The following is a 22,184-nucleotide window of genomic DNA, read 5'->3' as shown; positions in this document are numbered from 1 at the left end:
TCTAAACAATACCTGCCATGAGCTTATCTTTTTGACAAAACCAACAACGCATCCAGCTTGTGCTACTTACTTACATGTGTCTTCTGCCTACAGAAGCCTAACAATACAATACAGAGTATACAACAATGTTTTCATATCTTTCAATAACATAATGTTTTCATTCATATCTTTCTTGCACCCTAAAAGTTAATTTGCGGTATCTTTGAAAGTTAACGGTAGATTACCTTCAAGAACTTTATTGGGTCAAACGGCGGTAATATGAAAGGAGAAAAGAGAAGCTTTAAAATTAGTTGCTTTGTAGAATATTGTAGTTTATTAAATTGGTCTGTTGAAGCAATTTAAAAAAATTCCATTTGAAATCTCTTTAATTAGGCCAAAAGAAACAGAAAAAAGCCTCAGATAAAAGTATTTTGCCATGTTATTTTGTTTTATTGTCATTTATTAACCATTATATTGGTAAAACATTTTTGAAATATTACAAAAGTTGATAATGAGCAAAAAGTAAGACACCTCATTGTAAGTATTACGAGGGAACTTTGGCCTATTCATGGGGTAATTGTTTGGAGAAAGGTTGGTCTTATCGTACATTTTGAACACAATTAAATATTTCTAACAGTAATGAGCACTTCATCCTTGGCATAAATTTATACAATTTATCAAAATACACTTATTTTAATTGTTATTAAATACTGTTTTCTATTGGCGTTTTTTTTGCTTTCATTCAGTCGTTATAATACTAATTATTTCGTGCAGTCGTTTTAGTGAACGGTTGAATCTCAAAATCTAGAGAAAAAGTAAGAATAATTTTATTTGCAAAGTGAATAAAAATTGTATTAATCTATAGTTTTGTATAAAATAGTGAAGCACCCTTGGCTTATTAGCGTTTATTATTATTAGATATTGAAAAATAACTTTAATAGCAAATTTGTCTTTTACCCTCAATTTTCTTGAAGCCATCTTTTCTTTAAATTTTATACTTAGAATATGGTAACTATTTGGGTAATAGATTAACTGTGTTCTTAAAAATAAACCATAGATTAAGCGGTAAATTACATCAAAGTCTAATTATTTACTATCCAAGAAACTTGTTTATTCAAACAAGATTTCTAGTAAAATTATTTTCGCTAGTTTCTGAGAGATGCTATCTGAACATTCCGAAAAAAGTAAAAGTTGAACAATTTTACATCACTTTTGAGAATTAAAATAATAAATTCATTTTTATTTCACATGAAAATTTAAAATATTTTAAATAATCTAGCAAATGTAGAGGAAACAAAAAATGTCCAAGGCTCATCCCATTACAGTTATGCTGGTTTTGATTTTTTATATTAGGTTAATATTAAAATGATTGTTGTAAGACAATCAAGAATTCTTATTATTGTTCTTAGAGTATTTATAATTAATTAATTTTCTTCAAAAGTTTAGCTGCCATCAAATAAATAACGTTGATTAATGAATAACTCAACACATTTCCCGTCACAAAATGCAATATTAAACCTTAACAAAATAGATAAATTTAATAAAATTTAAAAACATTCAATCTTCAAAAGAATATAGAACATATATTTATTGAGTTAATGAGGAATTGCATCCTGTAGCCCTGAATGTGGCAGCACAGGGACAAAACCACTGGAAAATTTGTTAACAACGGCTTTAGAAAACGAATAAAAATAAAAGATTAAAATAATAATAGAATTCCAAATCTGAACTAACTTTTAAATTAAAACCATACAAAATAAGAGTTACAATAAATCTATTAGGTAATGAAATTAATGAATGAAAAGTTTCTGGTCTCATGCAGTTATATATTTATCATATATGTAGTACTCTAAAAATCATGAATCTCTTACATTCAGACTGTTTACACGATTTAAGAATATATTATTTAGCTTCTCTAGAATATCCAGTGTTAGAATTTGTATCACCTGATCTGAAGTATTCAAAGCATTGTTTTACATGTGCTTAAATATTCATCAACCTCTGCATGATGGCTAATTTGGAATCGTCACAAGGCCAAGAAAGGAGAAGAAAACAAAATTTATCCCTAAAAATTGAAAAAGCTCTGGGATCTCAGATAAAGTTTTATTGTTCTAATCTTGTTTTCAGCACTGGTTACAAAAGTTTTCAGAATAAAATTAATATTTTTTAAAGTTAAAATAATAAATATTACTGTGTTTAATGTTTCCCATTCTAATTTTAGAAACCAGTCTTAATTTAATTACATATATTAAATTCTTTAAAAGTAAAATCAATGTTTAAAAAAATTGTTAAAAAAGGAAGAAGTTTTTTATGCTAGCTAGGATAAGTCAGGATTCAGATTTAATTAGGAATGCGTAATAAAGTGTGTTAAAGGGAAACCTCATAAAGGACTTCTTTACTCCTTCTAGTAATCCTTAATCCTTTGCCCTAATTCCCTGGAACTAATTACATTTCTACTGCTTTTGTTTAATTTGTAAATGACCCATTTCCTTTGAGTGGATAACTGTTAATGATAGGATGGGCTCAATCTCTTCTGTGTATTTTAATGTTTATGGCAATAATTCTTAGCAAATAATATATTATGAGTTTTGAAAATCTATTTATTTGATTGGCCATCTGTTGGTTGCAGTTTGTTATTAATTTTCTAGCTAGCAATTCCATCAGAATCTCATTAGGTGTGGACACTTTTAAAACTTCAACCCTTTTCTACCAATAGAATTACATTTATCATACTCGTATGCTGTAAAAATGTGTTTTTTTAAATGTTATTTTCGTTTCTCATAGATGAGCTTATCATAATATCATGATAAGAGTTCGCAAGATGTAGAAAGGGAGAAAGATAAGGTAACATTCTACCCGCAAAGATTGGATTGGTTTCTTGTAATTCAAAAGACGGTTATTTGCAAGAAATATGCAGGAATATTGGAATGGTGGCTTAGGAGTTTGAAATTTGCGGTTGATATCGGGTTTTTAGGAAATGATGTTAAGTAATTTATTTATTTATTTACAAGACGGGCAATCACCCAGTTACAAAGAAATATAATTCTTTGTAAACCCAATTACAAATAATGTTACAGGAATTACAGTCAGAAAGAAAGAAACAAGGACTTATACTTAAAATAAAGAAGATCTAAAACAACGTTGAAAATTCTGGAAAGAAATAGTAAATAAATAGAGCAAGTAGAGAGTTTTGCTTCATATGGGTGAGAAGATAACAGTGGTAGTTAAATGAAAGAAATTAAGAGAGTAATAAGAATAACTTGAAAAAACCTACAGAGTATTCTACAGCAATTAGGGAATGAAGCTGAAGAAGGAGAAGAAGGTGTAGAGGATTATGAGGTAGAAACAGGCGTTACTGTTATTGGGTGGAAATGTAGTCATTGTCTGATAAAACAATCAATAAATTAAGGACGATAATTCGAGCTTTGAGTGGATTGATGCTAAGAATAATAAGAAGAGATAAGAGAAGAAAGGAGTGTGTAAATAAAAAAAGGTCACTTTTAGAAGATTTAGGTTGAACAATGGTGGAAAGAAAAATGAAACTGAGCAGGCCAATTGATGAGAACCAGTAACGGAAAGTTAGATAGGTTCTAATTAATATATTTAGTAAAGAATAAATTAATAAAAAGAAATGATGAGGCTTATAAAATAATTATTATTTCTTTATCTTCCTAGAAGTTTATACAGTTTACAGACCGGTAATGGACAGTGCTGACTTTTCTGAAGGAACACTGTAGTCCGGGGCCCAGCAGTTTACTGCGAAGTCTACTGTCGCCAATAACTGGTGTTGATGCGCCTTAAAATTTTTTTAAAAAAGTTTCTTCTTTAGTGTTTTTAAAAAGAAAGTGTTATACTTTCTCCCATTATTGTTTTTAGTAAAGATAAAATTCTTTTAAAAAAAATTGGTGATTCAGTCTATAATTTTTTTTTTATGTAAATCAAAAATCTGCACTCAAAGTTATCACTGGCTTGACCACATCGTTTTAACCAATTCGCTATTCTTACTTTCTAAATTTAAATTTATTGTATTTGGATAATTCCCTTTATAAATTGCGTAGCAATAAATTGTAAATAAATTTTCCGATTAGAATAAAACTTTGGTTTCATTTTTAAAACAAATTAAAAATTATCTAAATCACTCTTTTTTGAGTATTGAAACAAGTTTAGTCTCCATGAAATAAACGTTTTTTGCTCACTTATCTTTGCTTAAAACATTTCATCGAGATCTCTGAACACTGGCTGATGCCAAAAAGATATTTCAGATGTTGCAAGTTGCTCCTTACAATTGTTTTAACAATAATTAACCAAGCTAAATAATCCCAAATTAAAACAAACACCTGTCTAATTGCAAAAGTAGATTCATGTTTGTTTACAGACGTCTAAAAACAACGTTTTTTTTCCCAATCAGTTCTAGATTGTTCCCGTTCAAACTTCATTAAACTTTTGTAGCCATTATAGTGTGGGATCTCCTTTTATTCACATTGATTATCTTTAATTAGTCCAATTACTCTGTGAAATTCTTGTTGACTAGATGGGTACATTATAGTCCTAGAAAAATATACATATTGTTTCCTCAAGATTTTTTTTTTTTCATTTTGCTACTTTATGAGATTCTTCTCACAGTTATTTGAAGTTTAAAAGAAGAGCTTGTCTGGGAAGTAATGATTTAGTTAGTTCACCTTTTTTTTTTTTATATATACAAATTGATCTGAGAACCAATAAAAAGATTTTTTTATATAATGCTGCCTCCTACCATCTTCCCACTTTGGTTCAGCCGAAGCATAAATTCAAATAATTATAATAAAAAAAAAACGGGTTGATGAACTTATCAGAACAAAGCAAAATTTCAATATGTAGGTGCGTTTCTTTTATTTGGAATTGACCACTCAAACACATCAAGTCAATCACACCTATCATTTTATTCAGTTCATTAGATATTTATTTCATTTCATCATTGTTTTTAATCTGTATTTTCATTCACTATTTTATTTTTTGTGTGTTTTTTATAAAGTAGGGCTCAGGCTTAACAAATAAACAATAAATAAATAAATATAAAGTAGGAAAATGTTTTATGACAAAATTAGTTATTATCTAAATATAACTTAGGATTAGAAACCGGATTTCATATAAGCGACTACTTTGTTTTTACTTTCTAATGCTCCTGAGTGGTGAAGATATATGTGCTCGACTCGCCAGTTTTAAGGTGTAGAATTCCAAGCATTTGTTTCTTCGTTTTATAAATATTATTATTAAAATGAGTGTAAGTGAGTTCACTTATTTAGAACCATATTACTGGCCACCTCATTCATGAAAGGTTCCATCAAACTTTTTGAAACATTTTATTTAATGGCATTTTTATGGCAAACAGTAATTAGTCAATGAATAATTTAGCGTTCACCACCATGGGTATGTTTTGTTCGGATACAAATAATAATTAATTAACAATTACATTAAAAGGGAAGGGATTAGCTATACGGTTAGTGTATTGGATTCCCACGCGGAGATCCCGGGTTCGAATCCAGCTGCTGACCTTAGACTTTCTCTTCCTAGAAGCTTTCTACAGCTCTCTGTCCGGTTGTCAGTAACGACAGTGCACTGAAAAAAGCTCCAGGCGCCAATAACCTCAGATGTTGACGCGCCTTAAATTATTTAAAAAAGAAAATTACATAAAAACCGTTGTAAACGCTTGATTAAGGGGTGATATGTTAACGAGTATAAATAAAATTATTTGCTTTCTATTGTTCATAATTTGATTTATGTGTTGTATTAGTAGGCTTGCTTAAACTCTTGCACTTGTGTACTAAAATTGTCGTTAGTTCGTCCTAGTTCCTAAAAGATGGAATAATTGTAGATATAAATTTTCATTATGCCAACTTCACTCTTACTTTTAGTGTGGCTGATGTACATAATAGATTAGTGCATTTACTGGGGCTCAAAGATATTTTTGACTTTGTTATAATATATATATCTATATACTACATTACACTGTAAAGCGACTGTTATCATCTGATCATTAAAAAATAGCTGCTGTCCTTCAAAAGTAAATTACATAAAGTACAGTTTAGTTTAGCGCTGCTTAACATTACATTACAATGAATTAGAAACACTACCCTAATATCATTCAACATAATTATTTTCTCGTCAGATAAAACTTTTGTAGTTATCCACATTTTATCTACAGATAAAGGTGCATATTTATAAAAGCGATAGTTCAAAATATCTTACTTTAATATTTCATTTGGATGGTTTGTTTAACATAAGAGTCCTTGGAAAGTAAAAGCCTACTAAATTCTTAGGAGGGAATTTTGTTCAAGGTAGATTGGTATGTTTTGAGACTATATTATGGGCCAAACATGATTGATTTATGTATTTTACCTGTAAATCAAATTTATATAAATTCTACTGAATTAATTAATCATTCTATTCTTAATAAACATAAAGAATTCACAAAATAAAATAGTTTTATTTCTAATTTTTTATAGCTCACAGAGAATAATTATTAATACTTTTCAGTATGTTCAATTTCATTTACATTAATGTCACCACGAATTTTTTTATCCAATTCTCGCACCAGTGATGAAGAAAGTTCACTTTAATTAAATAGTTTACTACATATTAAAAATATTTCTTGAATAACTGGCCCGGCCTTCAATTAAATGTAAACAAATTAAAATACTTAATTAAATAACGGCTTGGAAATCATATTGTTTGGTGAGAAGAATATAGGTCAAACATCCAAATGTAAAACTGGTTTGACGTCGTCTGTTTTTATCTTCTTTTCTTTCTTCCTTATGAGGTATCAAATCTGACCTCTCATCATAGGATAGCTTAATTCCAGAGATATGCCCAAAGGCATGAATATAAAAGCTCACATTCATTTTTTCACTATCTTTTGTATTCTTTCAATATGTTAAACATGTCTTTCCACAGAAATAAAGGATTATTTTTCTAATCCAAGTAGTGGTAGTTGTAGTAGTAAAATATATGTATATATTTGTAGATTAATTCTAAATTATTCATTTGTTGCAGGATGTGGTGGACAATTACTGGAAATTTTGGTAACATTCTTCCAATTGATTGGTCAAAATCTTATGCAAGAAAACTTCACATGCCAGCATTAAATCTTAATGAAAATAAAGTAAATATTTCAATTATTTTGTGGCAGAAGTATAATTATTTTTTTCAGTTAATTACTTATGTTTTAGTAAAGATCTAGGTTTAAAAATGCAAGTGAAATCTTCAAATTAATGCTTTAATTTACTTATGAAGTCTTTTGTAGTGAAACATTTTTACTTCAAATCAGTTAATAATTAAGCATGTAACGCTATCTAGTGGTGCAACTGAGAACTGAATTACCAGGTCAATTGATTTATGTAACTACAGATATTTAGTTGGTCTCTACTTCACGCTGAAATATAATATATGTTATAAATGCAGCAGATTTCTGCTTGTAAATAATTATGTGCTCATGAAAATACAAAAATGTATTTTCTAGTTTGTTATTGAGGGCTATAACACCCTGGTTAGGGAAATGATTACCATGAGCCAAAGATTTTTGTTGTCTTTTTTTTCAAACTCTCTACTTAGTAATTGGTTATTTGTGGGTATGATTACTGGTTTAATGTGCAGCTGTTTCATGTTTGAATAATGCATTTGACATGTTGGGTGACATTGCTATGGCTTCTTTATAATTATCAGCCGATGCCTTGATTGAATGTAGGGCAAAGAAAGAGAATCTGATTCATTTTTTTAATCTAAGATCGTTGACTGGTATAGATGGGTTAAAGTTTGCCTGTGGGTACGCTAAACCCAAGTAGATGTACCTGCAGGCCCTAAGAATATTTTGTTTGAATATTAGTATTAGAATTTAGTGTTAACAGGTTGGGATATCCATTGAGACACAATCCTTTTTTTTTGAAAAAGTGGCTAATCCATTCTCCCTAGTAGGTTTTACTTGGCTCACTTAGAGAACAGATAATCGTCTTTGTAGTTTAGGATAAAAATGTCAGTTTGAGTATGTCTTAAAATAATTTTTTTATATTTAAAAAAAAAAGAAAAAAAACTGGGTGGGTGATTAAAACATACCAAATAATTTAGAAAACCCAATAAATAGTCTCAGAATGTATTTCAGATTTCCTGCTTAAAATTGTTTAGTTTATCTTTTTATATTCTATTTTATTTTGAGAGCAGATGTTCAGTGCACTTCTGCTTCCCGACCATGTTCACTAATACGAACTACTAAATAAGTAATTACTGCTATACATAGTAAATACTTCTTCGGGACGATTAATCTGAACGTATCATTAAAACGTATCTTCCTAGCAACGTCTTACATCTTGCTATGATCAAGTTGTCATGTGATGATCAGTGTTTGTAACAGAGAACACTGTCCGGTGACCAGAACTTTTATACCACAAGTATATTTAAACTCACAATTTGTATTCTTGTTTAATCTATTTATATATTGTTTTTAAAGGATAAGTTGATGGATGAAGGAGAACTAAGCAGCGAAGATGAAGCTGTAGCAAGCGACCTCGACATGCATTCACTGATACTCTCTGGGTTTACCCAGGACACTGAACCGGTCAAAACGGCTGATGAAGTTATTCGTGAAATAGATGATATAATGGATGTAAGTTTACTAAACAGAATTCATAAACCATAAAAATCGTATCTGGATAGTGGTATTGTATAACAGATGATTTAAAAATAAAAATAATAACAATAATAAGATATAATCTTAGACCAACTGAGTCGGCTCATTCGTAATTTGGCTTTAAAATTGGTGTCATGTGTTGAAATCTGAAGGGTAAAGTCACTTGAAATTTTTGTCTATTACTTAAATTTTAGTTCTATGAATAATAAAAGTCATAATAGAATTACCAATCAGTTTGGTAATAATAAAATTTAAATAATTTTAATTCATACCATACAATTTTCAAAAACTGTTAATAAAGTAAAAACCTTTTTTTTACAAATAAAAAACTACTCCATTTGTTGCAGGAAACATCGAATGAATGCACACCTGACACAGAAACAGCCGAAGAATCACTACAAAGAAAAGCGAAGCAGGTTCTTTATTCACCGCTTTACCATGACAGTGAGTAGACTCTCCACTTTACTTCACAATATGCAATGGTTCTGATTTGAGTGTTTTTTTAAATTCAGTACTTACTTATTAACTAAGAAGGATTAATTCTTAATATTTTTGTTTTAGAATTGAAAACGCTTACAGTGTCCCAGTTAAACGAACTCTACATGGAATTGGAATTACTAATAAGGGATTATTCGGAGACATTAATATCAGAATTAGCGCTCAGAGATGAACTTGAGTACGAGAAAGAATTGAAAAATTCTTTCATATCACTTTTATTGGCTGTTCAAAATCGACGAAGGCAGCACCACGTTGAAAAGAAAAAGGCTAGATTGCCTGGAAGCAAACCTTCTGGGTCAGAATCTAAGGTCTGTGACAATCATGTCGTTTAACAATATTTAAATTAGCGTGTTTTGCAAGCAATTACTTGTATTGATCTTGACGCCTTTCACTTTGAAAATACTTATATTAATATTGAAAGTTTTAATGCAAAATTTACAATATAATTTCATAAACTTTGGCCAATTTAAATTCATCTTTTCGGTTTTTTTTTTTTTTTTTTTTTGTAGCTACAAATTAATTTTATACATTTATGGAATTCCATTCATTTTATGGTTAAAAAGAGGGCATTATTTGACATATTTCTCTAATTTCAAGAAAAATTTGACAAAGGCTATTTTGATTGATAAAGTACAATATGATAGAGCTTTAGTAATTATATGACGAATACAGATAAAAATATGCTCATCTAATTTGAATATACCTGATTTTCCATAGTACCTTACGACTGTAATACCTTATCACATGGACAGCGGACCATTGGATAATCAAGCGTTGCAAGTGTTAATAAAGAGTAAGTAATTGAATTGAATCACCATATTGTTGAATACCTAGATTATTTTTTTGTATATCACTCAGAAGTGCAATGCATATCTAAATGTGGTTCGTTCTTTAGTCAATTTTTCTTCAGATAATACGTCTAGATTAAATAAATAAACTTTTGTGGGCAGTTTTAGTGAAGATAGTGCTACTTCGATAACTATAGGTTATTTAAGGATGCTAAGATAAAAATTTAGTAGTTGCTCTGATTTCTCTCACTCAAAAAGTTATTCTTATTATCTAATAAAGGTTGTATAAAAGTATCCACTTAATGGTCAATTGATTTCTGAAATTTTATTTCACTACTTTCAATAATGGCGAGAGATTCAACAAATTTCAAAACCGCCTTACAAGGACTTAAAGAAGTAGGGAAGATAAAATCTTTAAAGCTGGAAGAGCAAGCTCGCCTTTTTCACTGTTCTAACGGAGTTTCTCATAATTCTTATAAAACGCTTATATTCTCTTACAAGTTTTTATTTTTGGAGATTTATGCAGATCTGTACGACATGAGTAATATGATTAGCATTCTGCCGATTGTATTCGTCATTTACGTCATTTGGGAATTGAAGTTAAAATCCAACTCGGACAAGCTTTCAGCGATAGGCCACGGCATTATGTGCAGTTGTAGTGAGAATGGGCAATCTAACAGCGTTCAGAATGCGTTGTTTTATGCGGTTGCTATTGAACCATCCGGCTAAAGGTCTTTAACGAGAATTCGACTTAGTGTGAAGGACATGTGCCCACGGGTAATGTTAGGAGCAGTAGTGGGCGGAAACTACCACAGGAAGTTTGTATCACTGTTTCTTGTATGATAACGTGTTTACTGATATACGCTAGTCATTTGTTAGTTCATTTCACGACTTTTCATTACTGTTTTGATATAACATAGTTCACGGGGCTGTTGGTGGCTCGATTTGAATCATTAGACCACGTATAAAACTAACAATGCCTTTTGTACGCGGTTGCTATTGAACCATCCGGCTGAAGGGCCTTAACGAGGATTCGACTAAGTGTTAAGGACTTGCGCCTACGGGTATAAAGGAGAAATCCAACTTGAACAAGCGTTCAGCGACAAGCCACGGCCACTAAAGGACGTTAGTATTGTAAGTGGGATGCTCCAATTATAAGTGAAAGCAAGAGCCTGTTCTTGAGAATGACATAGGTAAGCTGTTGTGGAATGTTGCTGTCACTACCACACACTCTAAGCTAATAAGCTAGTTAGTAAGCCTCTGGTTCAAAAGCCTTTGGAATTGTTTTTATCATGACGGAGGAAAAGATCAAGAAGCTGGCTCTGGCAATGAATTTTGGAACTTGAGTTCGAGGTAATATTGACCTAGTCTCAATAGGATTTGCCGCTTCCTCAGAGAGGAACGGCCCCAAAAGATACATGTACACATTATGGAGAAGAAGGTGCTCTTAAGGACAGCACCCGTAGCAATAAGGTTTCTAGGGGTAAAAGTTGTTTGAAGGTTTATTTTTAATCCGGAGGTTTTTATCACTTATCTTCAAGGGAAATTTATAATATCATAATTTATGCATGTACTAAAATAAAATAACAATTTTCTTTGCCTAAAGTAAAAGATTCCGTGGAAGCGGTTTAACAAGTGGTATGTATAGATTCCTTAGTAAAGAGTGGGAGAGTAAATAAACCACTGTTGAAGTGACTGAGTGTGACATCAGCAAATTTTCTCTAAAAATAGATCTAATTATCCCCAAAACAGCAATACTTCAATTCATTTATTTTCCAGTACATTTTTATTTATATTTCCAGTTTATTTATTTTAGATTGAGAAAATAGTGCTTATAAGTTTTTTATTACAGTTAAATATTAGGGGTAATAATAATTAGTATATGTTAATATCTGAGATCATTGTCTCACTGTGCAGGAGCCAGAGCAATGTCACTTTCCAAAAGTGTTCTCTCTGTAATTATATCAAACATTTAACTGAACTATTACAGTGTCTTCTCTTAATTAAAACTACATATTGTAGATTGTCGTTATCTAATTAAAAAATAACCTTGTATAGGGTATCAAAAATTTGAACAACTCCATACATGTTGCAAAATTCTCATTAAATAAGTTTTATCTGGATTTGGGTTTTATGAATAAAAAGACTGATGCTTTCTGAATATCGTTAAGGATACGTAGGTCATCACTGAAGCAAAAGAAAGGATGTTTGAAATTAAATGAAAATCTGAATTGAAACACATATGGATAGTTAATTCAAGGCTTTCTAAAAGAACTTTAGTGATTTTATTAAATTTGAATGTCTAGCTTCATCTAAGATTTGAACTAAAATTTGTGAACTCAACTAAACACCACTTTTATTCTGTTACAGTCTTAAAGGCAATAAATGAGGACAGCCCAACAGTCCCTACATTACTAACGGACTATATTTTGAAAGGTAACTAACTACCTATTCATGAAAAAATTGCCTAAAATGAACCTAAATGCCTAAATGAAGTATTAAAACATAATTATTTTTTGTAATATTGAGACATCTCTCAATTTTTATTATAAGTAGAAATGTGTTTTTCTTTTTGAAGTTGCCATCCTTTATATTCATAATAATGGACCCAAAATTCATCAATTATAATAAAATTTGTGTTTGTTTTTTCCCTTACAGTATTGTGTCCAACATAATTTAATCAAACTAGCTGGACTGGAAGAATAAATAAAAATTCACCTTCATTAGTATCTGCTAACTTAGACACCATCAGCAGCAAACACTTGAAGAGAAGATTATTGTATTATAAGTAATAATTTAATTTATACATAAAATATATTTATAAATTATGTTGTATACAGAAATTATGTTTCATGCCTGTGATCTCACTTAGTGCAAATAATAAACAAAAATTATTAATTAAACAAAAAATAATCTACTACTTTCGTAATCTGATGGAAAAGTAATTTAAAAAATATAAATTTATATATAATTTATTCTACACCTAAGACAATGCCAGTGTATTTTTGTGCCAGCTATAACTTAAACAATAATATATTAAGAAAACTCAGTTTTAAAAGCACATACATAATAAGTATTTAATATTAGATGAAATGAAAATAAAAATATTTTGTGTGAAATGAATAAACATCATAACTAAAAATGTCTTGATCTTGTATAACTTAAATTCATTTAAGAGAGAGAGGAAAAATTATATTTATAAAAATGCTAATATTCTCAGAATATTTTATTAAAAATATTCAATAATTCCATAATTAAAATTGAATCGTAAAACATCTTTTTCCCTAAAATTGTATAGAGAGCAATTATTTTTGGTAGAGTATGTATACCCTACTTAAACCAGTTCACCTTTTTATAAAAAAATCTCTGATGGTATACTTGCATTAAATAAAAATCATTGTTAGTAAATATTATCACCTTAACTTATGCATTCCTTTTATATTTTACTTATTGCGCTGCACTGGTTTACCTTCTTAAAAAAGTATAATAATAATAATAATAATACAAGTTAAAGAGCACAAATTGCTGTGTATTTTTAAATGTATATGATCGCTTGTAAAATTGTATTATAAATGTTTTATTTAAATAGCAAAATCATTAGAGCCAAAACATAATTGCCCTTCTATAATCATGTTCCTTCTCAATAATGGAGAATTTAAACAATTTATTGAAATCAATAATAAATAGAAAGAAAAATTTTAAATATAAAATTTATTTTTAAGATTTCAAAAATCTAGTCGTATCTTAATCATAAATTATAATGAGATGTAAATATTTGTTTAGTACAATAAACATGTCAAAATAATTTATTTTATCTGATGATTATATTTGCACCCTACAAAAGTACTTAAAATACTTGTCCTTACTTTACTTGCCTGGAGTCTAGGAAGAGATAGATTCTGGATTGTAATAACAACTTGGTGTAGTGGTTATGCAACGTGGATTTGTATGTCGGGGATCCTCAGTTTGAATCCTGCGTGTGGCTACTTTCTATCTGTTAGTAAAAATATTAATTATGAATTATGTGCTTCCGTCCCCTGTTACATGATACCTAATTGGTAATTAGTCGAACGTGAGGCCCCCAAAGGTAAAAATAGGCGATTATTTCACTTTCTACATGCTATTGCGATTTCGTTGCGTTTATATTTCTACTTCAAAAATAGAGAAATTGCTGCAACTTACCACTTGATTTCGTTCATTTAACACTTCAGATAACACTTCCCATTAAAGTCGCACTTAATGAATGGAGAGTCCTTTGTCTCTCCACTAATATAAGATTTAACTTCTTCTTCTTGATACTTCAGCTACCCGAGCATCGGTCACCTCTAGATGTCTTCGCCAATCATTTCTCAACAGCAAGTTATGTGCATTGAGAATTACTCTTGCGACATCTCATAAGCCGTTTTTATTCTGGTGGTGTAACTTATCTTCCAACCCATCAAGAATATCAGAGTAAATTATCGTACTAACCAATCTCTGAATTGGTCTTCTTTTTTCAATTACAGCTTAGGTAGAGGTAGAACTAGATTTTTTTTGGCCTTCCTTTCAAATAACATTAATATCTTCTTAACACAAAAGACTGTCCATGCCTCAGATACTCAGTAATACCTCACATATATTCTTTTACCTCAAGAAATTTATGGTAAAATAGATCAGCTTTACGCCTTCGCTCATAGATGGCATTGATAGGTAGTTGAAGATAAAGTACATACTTTAAAGATAAAGTATAATTCACGAACCATTTCCACTTTGATTTGAGACTTTTTAAATTTCTTTTTCAATTTTTTAATTTTAATTTCAGGTTTTCACGGGAGTTACTGCCTATAAAATATTTCTCCATTACATTGTAAAGTACACTGAAATTCTAAGAGTGTTTGAAGCAACTAATTAAGAACCCAAGACAAATAAGTGATTGCAACTCCGAAACTTTGAAAAGGTGTGTAACCTGGGCCCTTAAATTATAGAAACTCCACAAGACTTTTGATGTCCTGCAACTTGTAACTCTTTCACTTTTAGAAGAAAATTTTCTCTTAACAAGAATCACTAAAAATGGAATTTTTTGACCTCGTCCATTCAAAATACTGTTGCCGTTGTTGTTTTGATTTAGTACTACTTCTTAAACCCGGAATAAGACATAAGACTAAAAATAACAATATATAAGTTACTGCTATAACGTTACCAATGAAAATGCATAAAATCTGTATTTAGAAACTTCTTTCTTTGCTTCTTAAAACCGAGTTTAAAACAGCTTTGCATCTATTACAAGCGTTATTCATTATCATTCTCAGCTTCGGTGAAACAAATGAAAACTGAGAAACAAGTGCAATTCCTTTCTTCTATTTCACTAATATATTACCAAATACAGATGAATTCACTAAAAATGCATCCTCTAATAACAGGCGATTTAAGAAAAAAAAAAAGAAGCTACAGAACTATTAATCTTCTGCATATTTAAAACTTACCACGTAATCTCTGCGATTCTGATTTAGGTATATCTCATTACTTCTTCCACTCCTGTACACTATTGTGGAATGTAAATGTTACTTATTTATTTGAAATACTTGTAAATAAAAATGTATTTTTAATTTTGTGCTTGTCAAGAAACTCTGAACATCCATAGTTTTTTTTTATTTCTCAAATTTTGGTTAAAGAATTGGCCAATTTTTTGGACAATACTCATCTTTGAAAAAGGAGACATGTCTAAACCTGAAAATCAAAGGAGCGATTCGCTAGTTAATAGAAAATTCCATAAGTGTACTCTGTAGTAGACAACTGAGTTTGACTGTATCTCTTTCTGGAATCTCAAGCAGGTTTTAGATGTGTCAGTAGTTGTACCGACAATATTTTCACTTTGATGTCCTTAGTCAAGTACAAATTGTGTAAATACTGTGTAAAATACTTCTACTTTTTTTTGGTGTTCGATGTTTATAATGATATTATTCGAGATTCAGGACTGCTAGTGCATCCCAAACAGTTTTCTATGCGCCTGCAATCTCTACTTACCCATAACGCTTTAATCCCTTCTCTCCAGTCACCTGTTTGTTTTCGCTTTCCACATACTCTGAAATTCCATATACCTAATTCTATATATTCAAGCTCTGTCCTTTAGTTCGTCAAGATGGTCATTCATTTAAGATGTTCTGTCAAGCTATAAAAAAGAACAGAGTTGTTAGCCCCATTCTCAGTCCCAATCTGAAAGGACAGGAACATTGATTTCAGATCGCTCTAGGCCTAAAAGAATTGTTGATAACTAACATGGCTAACAACCCTTCCTACTCATTCAAAGACCACCCGTTAAAGAATAGTTTTTCTGCTATTGCAGCAAATATTATGCAAACCATTTAATCGTAAATACTTAGGTTTCCAGGGAACATTTTTATCTATGGGTTCTACTCTGCCCTTCTGAACAATACCAACTTTGAAATTGAAGAATTAGTACTTCAAATCAAAGATTTCTAAGCATTTTCATATATTCAGTGGAACTTCATAATTACTTTTTCTTCTTATTCCATAGATAAAAAGTATATTAACAATATTCAATGGATAACATGAGGATAAATAAAGGTCGAACATCCAAACAATTTAGATTTCATTATTTTCAATTCACTTTTTTTTTTTGTTTCAATTATTATTATTTTAATTCAACAAATATATTGGTGACATAAACAATAGAACTTTCCAATTGCCATTTTTTATTTTCATTTAGCATAACAGCTTAAAATGTACACAATATATCTACAAAGTGAGAAGACAGAAGCAAATGCCTTTTACCTCTAATATTATAGTGGCCTAAGAGTTTCTTCAATATATTTCAGCATTTCAGTTAATTTCTGGAGGGTTATTTCACTTTTTTGCTCTCTTTATATATTTATACATAACTTGGAAGGAATTTTTTTCCAAAAAGGCGTTTGTAATGAAGGTTTTTTTTTTTTTTTTATAAAAATGAATAAATTCATATAAGTTTTCTTGCTTGCACATTAAGAAGGAACAAATATATTATTAACACAGATCAGGTCCCTTATTAAAAAAGCATTAACATCTAAAATAAGTGAAATTTAAATTTATGCAAAATAGTTATAGTAGTACTTAGGTAGCGATTGTTTTTTATTTTTCTGCTGAAGTAAAAGAAACCAAAGCATAGGAACATGCTGAAGAGCATGTCGACATTGAATACTTGGTAAATCGGGTTTGGATTTTTTCATATTCACATTTCAGAAATAGCAATCAAATTTCCCAAAAAAATAAATATCTGTTGCCAAATTTTTGCATCTAATATGACATGTTAATAGGCACGACAGCACATTTAATATAAAAAACAGTGTATATATTCTTTTTCTTTCTCATTTAAATATTAAAAACATTTTTGCAATAACTTTTCTTCACCATATTAACATCATGTAAAATATTAATTGATTCTAAAAGTCGTTTTTATTCCTTATTTACAATATATATATATATTTTTTTACTATGTATATAATTACAATTTTTTTTAATTTTTCCTCACAGAGCTATGTCTAAGGTCTTATAATCCTTATCGACTTTAGTGACTTAATGTTTAAAAAAATTCAATCATGAAACGTTCAAACTGTAACCAAAAACCTTTTCTCAAAATAGCCCTTGTACAAGTTATCTTCAGAGTTCTCAAGAAAATGAAATAATATGACTCCTCAAACTTCCTAGAATAAATATCTATACGCACCATTGATATAAAACGGATATTCATCACTCTGAAGGGGAGAAGTAGATGATTTTAAGGATAGAACTTATTACAACTGTTAGAAGCATGCACCTAATGTAAAGCAACTAAATAAATGCAAGTGAAAAGTACATCTAATAGATCAACTGGTGCTCCGGATTTGGAACTTGATGAATTTTGTTAAGTTTTAAGAATAGAGTATACACCTTCTTACAGAGGGGAGATGTAGACGTGTTAAAATAGGCTTCCGGCAGTAATGAGTAATTTTTTCAATATTTGCTGAGTATTTACAGATGCAGAGATAATATAATTGATAAACTTAAACTAACCAAAACTCCTATAAAAAAATTAATCAATAACATGAGATGCAACATTCGTATCTGTTCATAAATTCTAACAGTTTTTTTGTGCATGGTTTTAACCAATTCTTAGTATTATTGAAATAGATGGTAAATTCTGGGTTTAAACTTAGTATTAATTGCATTTAGGTAAAATAAGCCTGTTATATGAATATTCCAATTTAAGTATCAATGAACTTCACTAAAGCAGACAAGGACTTTTTTGAAATGCCACAATAAAGACGAAAAACATCAGCCCTTCTTCAAAGAGTTGGGTTTAAATATAAGAATGTATTTTAAATAATTTTCATTTCTGAAGGCTTGATTTAGCCCTAAAAGCTGAAAAATAGAATCACAATATTAGCTTCAATGAAACAAGTCAAACTCCACTAGGAAATCTAGCAAGACATTTTTTAGAATTTGATTTGCAGTATATTTATAAACGTATTTGATTAATAGTTTTAAAAAATGTAATGAAACAATGCAACAACTTTCAATTTAGCGCCGACTATACTTTATAAAAGTAGGACTTATTAGTTTGGTTTCATTAATAATAAAGTTTTCCCAGAGGTTGGAAAATAAAATAAAAAATAAACCAAAATTACAAGAATTCTATGAAGGAATTTATTATTTTTTCAGTTTTATTTTTCCCAAAATTTCTTTGCAAAAAAGTGAGAGATTACATTTTAGAAAAAGCTTAAATTATGTGAAAAAAATATTTACATAAGACAATTACAATTTTTTTTATATATATTTATATATGTATATATATAAATAGAACAATTGCATCTTTTTTTATTAATATATTTAAATGTTTAAATGCTGTAATCACAAATTACTGAGCAGCGATATACAAAAAACATGAGCAGTATTTTTTATGTTTAAAATAACAGCGAATTTCAAGTACATATATATTTTTATTATTAGTATTTTGTTTTATTTCCAATGATTTTGTTTTTTTTTATTCTTCTGATATCTTTAAATTCCAAAAAGGTGAATGTCTTGTCCATCAGAAACAGAGTGGTACAATAATTTTTCAAAATACTTTAAGGATTGTGCGCTAAAAAAAGAAACCTTAGAACAAAACACTAAATAAAATGATTCACAACCATTATGTTCAAATATCCTAAATTCCTCCCCAATTCTCCAGACTATATTAATTATTTATATATTTTCATGATTATACATACAATCACAAAAATGTATGTACACAAATTGTTGATGACAACTAAGAATTAAATGAAACTACTATATTGTTTTTAATCTCACTGTTTTCATCTAATAATATTGTTTCTCTTTTTAATTTTCAATTAATTTTATATCTCATTTTTACTTTTGACATATACATTACAGAATCTTTATTCTGCGGTAGTTTTCATGTATACGCCTTATGTGGTTCTTTTATTTTGCAGAAAGAAAACGCATATGATTGCTTCTTTTTTTTTTTATTAAGTAACTAAATTATTCTCTATTTATTTGTTATTATTTTTTTAATACATTTGGGACGAATTAAAAAGAGTGGATTTCATTTCTTCTAATGATTTTTATTTTTTTAAAGAAGGATGGTTGTTTTCTTTTATTTAGAAAATTAATGACGAAAAGTTTATTTCGGTTTCCAGGAAATGTTTGCCAGACCTTGAATCGAACGCTTCAAACTTGAGCTATCGGCCCAGGAGGCGTTATGATACTCGTCGTCATCATCTTGTTCAAGTTTCTAAAACAGAGACATGAAAACAGTATTTATAAATGTAAAAAAAAAAATCACATTTTTAAATATAGCAGAGTTACTTAAATTCAGAAATTTTCACAAGTTTTAACCTTTTACCCCCAAAAAATAAATAATTTATTGTTCAAATTAGAATTTGCGTCAGAGTAGTTGAGGGCTTAGTAAAAAAAATGACAGGTTTAAGAATAATTTTTTTTCAATGCTGCATTCATTTCAGTGAAACAACATATTTTTTTAGCCACAGAAGCTAAATTAGAAGTAGATGTACATTTATTTATTTGCTATCTATTCAGATAGCAAACAAAGGATAACCGTTTATTGAAGTGGTTCATTCATTACAGGGAAACCTTAACACTATTAACCACCTTATTATACAGTTCAAAAAGTAATGTAGCTTCTTTAAGTAGGTGATGCGCTAAATTAAGGGGGAAAAAATCGTCAGAAATGAGAGAAATAATGTTGCATTTCGTGTAGAGAGATTTTGATGGCAAATTTTGCTTTTAGTGTTTTTTTTAGTTACATAGTAAATTGTTGAAATTCCAACTGGTACCATATGAGTGGGTCCTTTCCGTATTATTCTTTCATATTTGAAACACGCTGGTCTGTTTATAAGATGTGCTTTATCCAGCTATACTGCTTTAATGTTCAAAAGTTCATTTTATTGAATGAAGTGCTTTAATTTCTTCAAAAATCTTAGTAATAAAATATATCTACAGGAAATGTAAACTAAATATCCTAAGTAAAATGAGGGCCAAACTAAATGGTCAAAAAGTGATTATACTACAGGATAAAACTAGGTTTTATCTATTTTATTTTATTTTTAAAAAAGAGACAATTTGAAATGATAAATAAAGAAATGATTTGTAAAGAAAAACAATACAAATCAGTCACAGTTTCAAATCAAAAGTGCAATATATTCATACATAAACAATTTTAAACATAAAATAATATGGGAAATAACAATAGATAAGTAAGTTAAACCAAGAACACTAGGTATATAAATATACAGAGGCGCACTCAGAATCTTTTGGAAAGAGTTTGTTATAAGAAGTTATTGCGTTACTTTTTCATTGTTAATATTTTAATTTTGGTTGGGCAAAAATAATTTTTTTTTAAGAAACAAGTTTACAACATAATTTAGACTACATCATCTCTTTGGCAGTCCTTAAAATAATTCCTTTTAACTTGTGATTCTGTGAGGTACTTCCATTCAGATAGCGTAAATTAAACTAAATTTGTGATGCTGGAATTAATGAGAAACAAAATTAATTTGTGAGTCAGAAATCCAGGCAGTCATATGCTAGGAAGGTAATTCAAGGCAGTGTGAAACTGTCAGTACCTGATGAGTGTTGGTAGAAGTAGTCTGGATGCCCAGACATTTAAGAGGGCTGCTCTAATAAGAGAATGCCACGATAGAAGTTAATGGCGTGGCCAATCCCCAAGAAACATAATCAAATCTTCCAATTTTTAGAGGTTAGAGAATTATGTTTAAGATTCAGAAAGAAAAAAATGGAAATTCTGAATAATGTATTTAGTCTATGATTACAAGTAATTTTGTTTAACCCTTTAAAAGATTTTAACCCTATACCTCTTCTGGGTGCGCCCACTTAAATACTGTATTTATATGTATAATGCAGGACATTAAATGAAAATACATACAACTTGTATAAAGACTTTAGAGGAGAAAGAGATCTTAAAGGTTAGATAAAACTTCTTAAAAATTGGGGTTTGAATAACAAAAAAAAAAAAAAAAAAAAAAATTTGGTAGTGCATTCACATTAATAAGAAAAATTGTAACTTCAAAGATGAGTGTAACTTCGGTTTTGAACATTTACCTAGGAATCACGATGAGATTTTTATTTTTTAAACAGAAGTGTTAAGAATCTGATTCAGTTGTATGAAGTCACGGCACTCTTGTTCGTACGATTCCGTCTGCACAAAAGATTGCCACAATACACATTTTGACATAATTTCCGAAACTATTCTTTTACAAAAAAAAATAAAAACAAATAAAATAAATTATAATCATTTTATTCTCCGATGAAGCAAACTTATGCCTAATGTTTATAAGTTACTTCTTGGATACTTATATTTCAAGTACTTATAACTAAAGCGTACATTCTATTTTGAAATTAAAATAATGTAGTAACATTGCAATAATGAGAATAGAGATCATAAAACTGATATTGATCAATTTTACTAGCGGCTAGTCTCTCGTTCAATAATGGATTATAAACTTTAGCCATAGATTTGTGTCAAGTCCGATAACTGCTGAAATCTGCAGGGACAAAGATCAGCTGAAAAATTCAATGGTTGCACTCCAGATATATTAATGAATATGACAAATATGTAAGCTACATAAAATATTTAAAAAATGAGTTGATTGAAAATGAGATTACATCACATTGGATGAAAATCCAAAATCTGGCAGCTTTATAATTAATCATCATGACAACTTTACTTCCGAGGACCAGAAACTGAACTGCGGGGCTACTTTCAATCA

General features: G+C 29.5%; 2 protein-coding genes across 10 annotated transcripts in view; one reads left to right on the top strand and one right to left on the bottom strand.

Annotated features, from left to right (window-relative positions):
- Unc-76 (fasciculation and elongation protein Unc-76) overlaps positions 1-13,726 on the top strand; it is a 70,810-nt gene extending 57,084 nt beyond the window's left edge. The window contains exons 2-8 of the mRNA XM_074124760.1: positions 7,009-7,117; positions 8,456-8,611; positions 8,983-9,079; positions 9,197-9,441; positions 9,851-9,926; positions 12,292-12,357; positions 12,580-13,726. Of these exons, the coding sequence (XP_073980861.1) occupies positions 7,009-7,117; positions 8,456-8,611; positions 8,983-9,079; positions 9,197-9,441; positions 9,851-9,926; positions 12,292-12,357; positions 12,580-12,596 (766 nt within the window). The 3' untranslated portion in view covers positions 12,597-13,726. The remainder of the gene's footprint in view (positions 1-7,008; positions 7,118-8,455; positions 8,612-8,982; positions 9,080-9,196; positions 9,442-9,850; positions 9,927-12,291; positions 12,358-12,579) is intronic.
- Positions 13,727-17,264: 3,538 nt separating this feature from the next.
- LOC141452523 (cilia- and flagella-associated protein 298) overlaps positions 17,265-22,184 on the bottom strand; it is a 151,783-nt gene continuing 146,863 nt past the window's right edge. For 8 of the 9 annotated variants that reach the window (XM_074124769.1, XM_074124762.1, XM_074124764.1 and 5 more), the window contains one exon: positions 17,265-19,669. In XM_074124769.1, the coding sequence (XP_073980870.1) occupies positions 19,559-19,669 (111 nt within the window). In that variant the 3' untranslated portion in view covers positions 17,265-19,558. Of the gene's footprint in view, positions 19,670-21,516; positions 21,614-22,184 lie in introns of all 9 variants that reach the window. The other variant, XR_012457439.1, reaches the window with a different exon arrangement.

This window comes from Rhodnius prolixus, unplaced genomic scaffold (genome assembly GCF_049639745.1).
Source record: "Rhodnius prolixus isolate KJV_2025 unplaced genomic scaffold, Rpr scaffold_3, whole genome shotgun sequence".
NCBI lineage: Eukaryota > Metazoa > Arthropoda > Insecta > Hemiptera > Reduviidae > Rhodnius > Rhodnius prolixus.
This window is presented reverse-complemented; position numbering and strand designations above follow the sequence as displayed.